The sequence below is a fragment of the Salvelinus sp. IW2-2015 genome, linkage group LG23, assembly GCF_002910315.2.
Source record: "Salvelinus sp. IW2-2015 linkage group LG23, ASM291031v2, whole genome shotgun sequence".
In the NCBI taxonomy this organism is placed as follows: domain Eukaryota; kingdom Metazoa; phylum Chordata; class Actinopteri; order Salmoniformes; family Salmonidae; genus Salvelinus; species Salvelinus sp. IW2-2015.
In genome coordinates, this window is record NC_036863.1 from 399,165 (window position 1) to 400,601 (window position 1,437).

General features: G+C 57.2%; 1 protein-coding gene across 1 annotated transcript in view; it reads right to left on the reverse strand.

Moving 5' to 3' along the window:
* The window catches only part of LOC139022859 (uncharacterized), a 42,193-nt gene extending 41,314 nt beyond the window's left edge, over positions 1-879 (reverse strand). Inside the window, exon 1 of the mRNA XM_070434285.1 lies at positions 336-879. Within this exon, the coding sequence (XP_070290386.1) occupies positions 336-879 (544 nt within the window). The remainder of the gene's footprint in view (positions 1-335) is intronic.
* Between the last annotated feature and the right edge of the window lie 558 nt (positions 880-1,437).

Sequence of the window (1,437 nt, forward strand, 5' to 3'; positions counted from 1 at the left end):
AGTCAACTTACCATTGTAATCCTCCCTGAGGTTGGCCTGACCTGTTGGATCCGCCTGTCGACAACCCTGTGATTATTAATTATTTGACCCTGCTGGTCATTCTTGAACATTTGAACACCTTTGGCCATGGTTCCTTTTTACACTCTACACCCCGACCGCCAGAAGAGGACGGCCACCCCTCATAGCCTGGTTTCCTCTCTAGGTTCATCCTAGTTCTGGCCTTTTTCCTAGCCACCGTGCTCTACACCTGCATTGCTTGCTGTTTGGGGTTTAGCTGGGTTTCTGTCAGCACTTTGTGACACCAGCTGATGTAGAGAAGGGCTTTATTGCCATACATTTGATGATTGGTGGTTTGGGCTGGGTTGGTTGAACTGGGTTGGGCTGGTTTGGCTGGGTTGCGCTAGGCATGGATTGGGGCTGTTTATGGGCTGGGTGACGTTGGGCTGGTTTGGGCTGGTCTTGGCTGGGTTGGGCTGGTTGTGGGCCCCCCCCCTTCTGTTGTGGCTGGTTGGTCTGGATTGGGGACGTGGTTGGAGCTGGTTTGGGCTGGGGTTGCGTTGGTGCTCCGGGCCTGGTTGGGCTTGGTTTGGCTGAGTTGTGCTGGTTTGGGCTGGTTTGAGCTGGTTTGCAGCTTGGCATGCGGCTGGTATTGGGCACTGGGTTGGGCTGGGTTTTGGGCTGGGTTGGGCTGAGTTGGCTGGGTTTGGCTGGTTTGGGCTGGCTTGGCTGGTTTAAGGCTAGGCTGGTTTGGGCTTGTTTGGCATGGCTTTGGTTGGGGTTGTTGGGCTGGGTGGGTTTGGGCTGGGTTGGAGTTGGGCTGCGGTTTGGGTTGGAGGCTGAGTTTTGGGCTGGGTTGGGTTCGAGTTGGTTTCTGGGCATGGCTTGGGTTGGTTTGGTTTTGGGCTGGGAGTTGGGCCATGGATTTAGGCTAGGCTGGATTGTGAGGCTGGTTTGGGTTGTGTTTGAGGCTGGTTGTTGGGCATTTGGTGGTATGTTGGGCTGTTGCGGACTGGTTTAGGCTGGGTTTGGGTTCTGGGTCCTGCGCGGGCCCACGCTGTGCCTTGATTTTGGCGGTTTGGGTGGCTTGGGTCTGGTGGTGGTTTTCCTGGCCTTGTGCCTGAGGTTTGGGCTGGTTTGCGGCTGGTTGGGTTGGGGTTGGGCTGGGCTGGCATGGGGCTCTGGTTGGTTGGGCCATGGGTTGGAGTTTGGGCTGGTGCATGTGGGCTACAGCGGGGGTGTGGAAGATAGAAATCAGGCTGAGAGCATGGACGACGTGGGTACCGGTTGGCTGCTGCGTGATCACGTGGGCTGGGTTGGGCTTGGGTTGGGCTGGGGCTGGTTTGGGCTGGGTTGGGCCTGGTTTTGGGTTGGTGGTTGCCGTTGAGGGGTGGCTGGGTTGGGTGTGGTAGGTTATAGGCTTGGTTGGGTGGTTGGCCC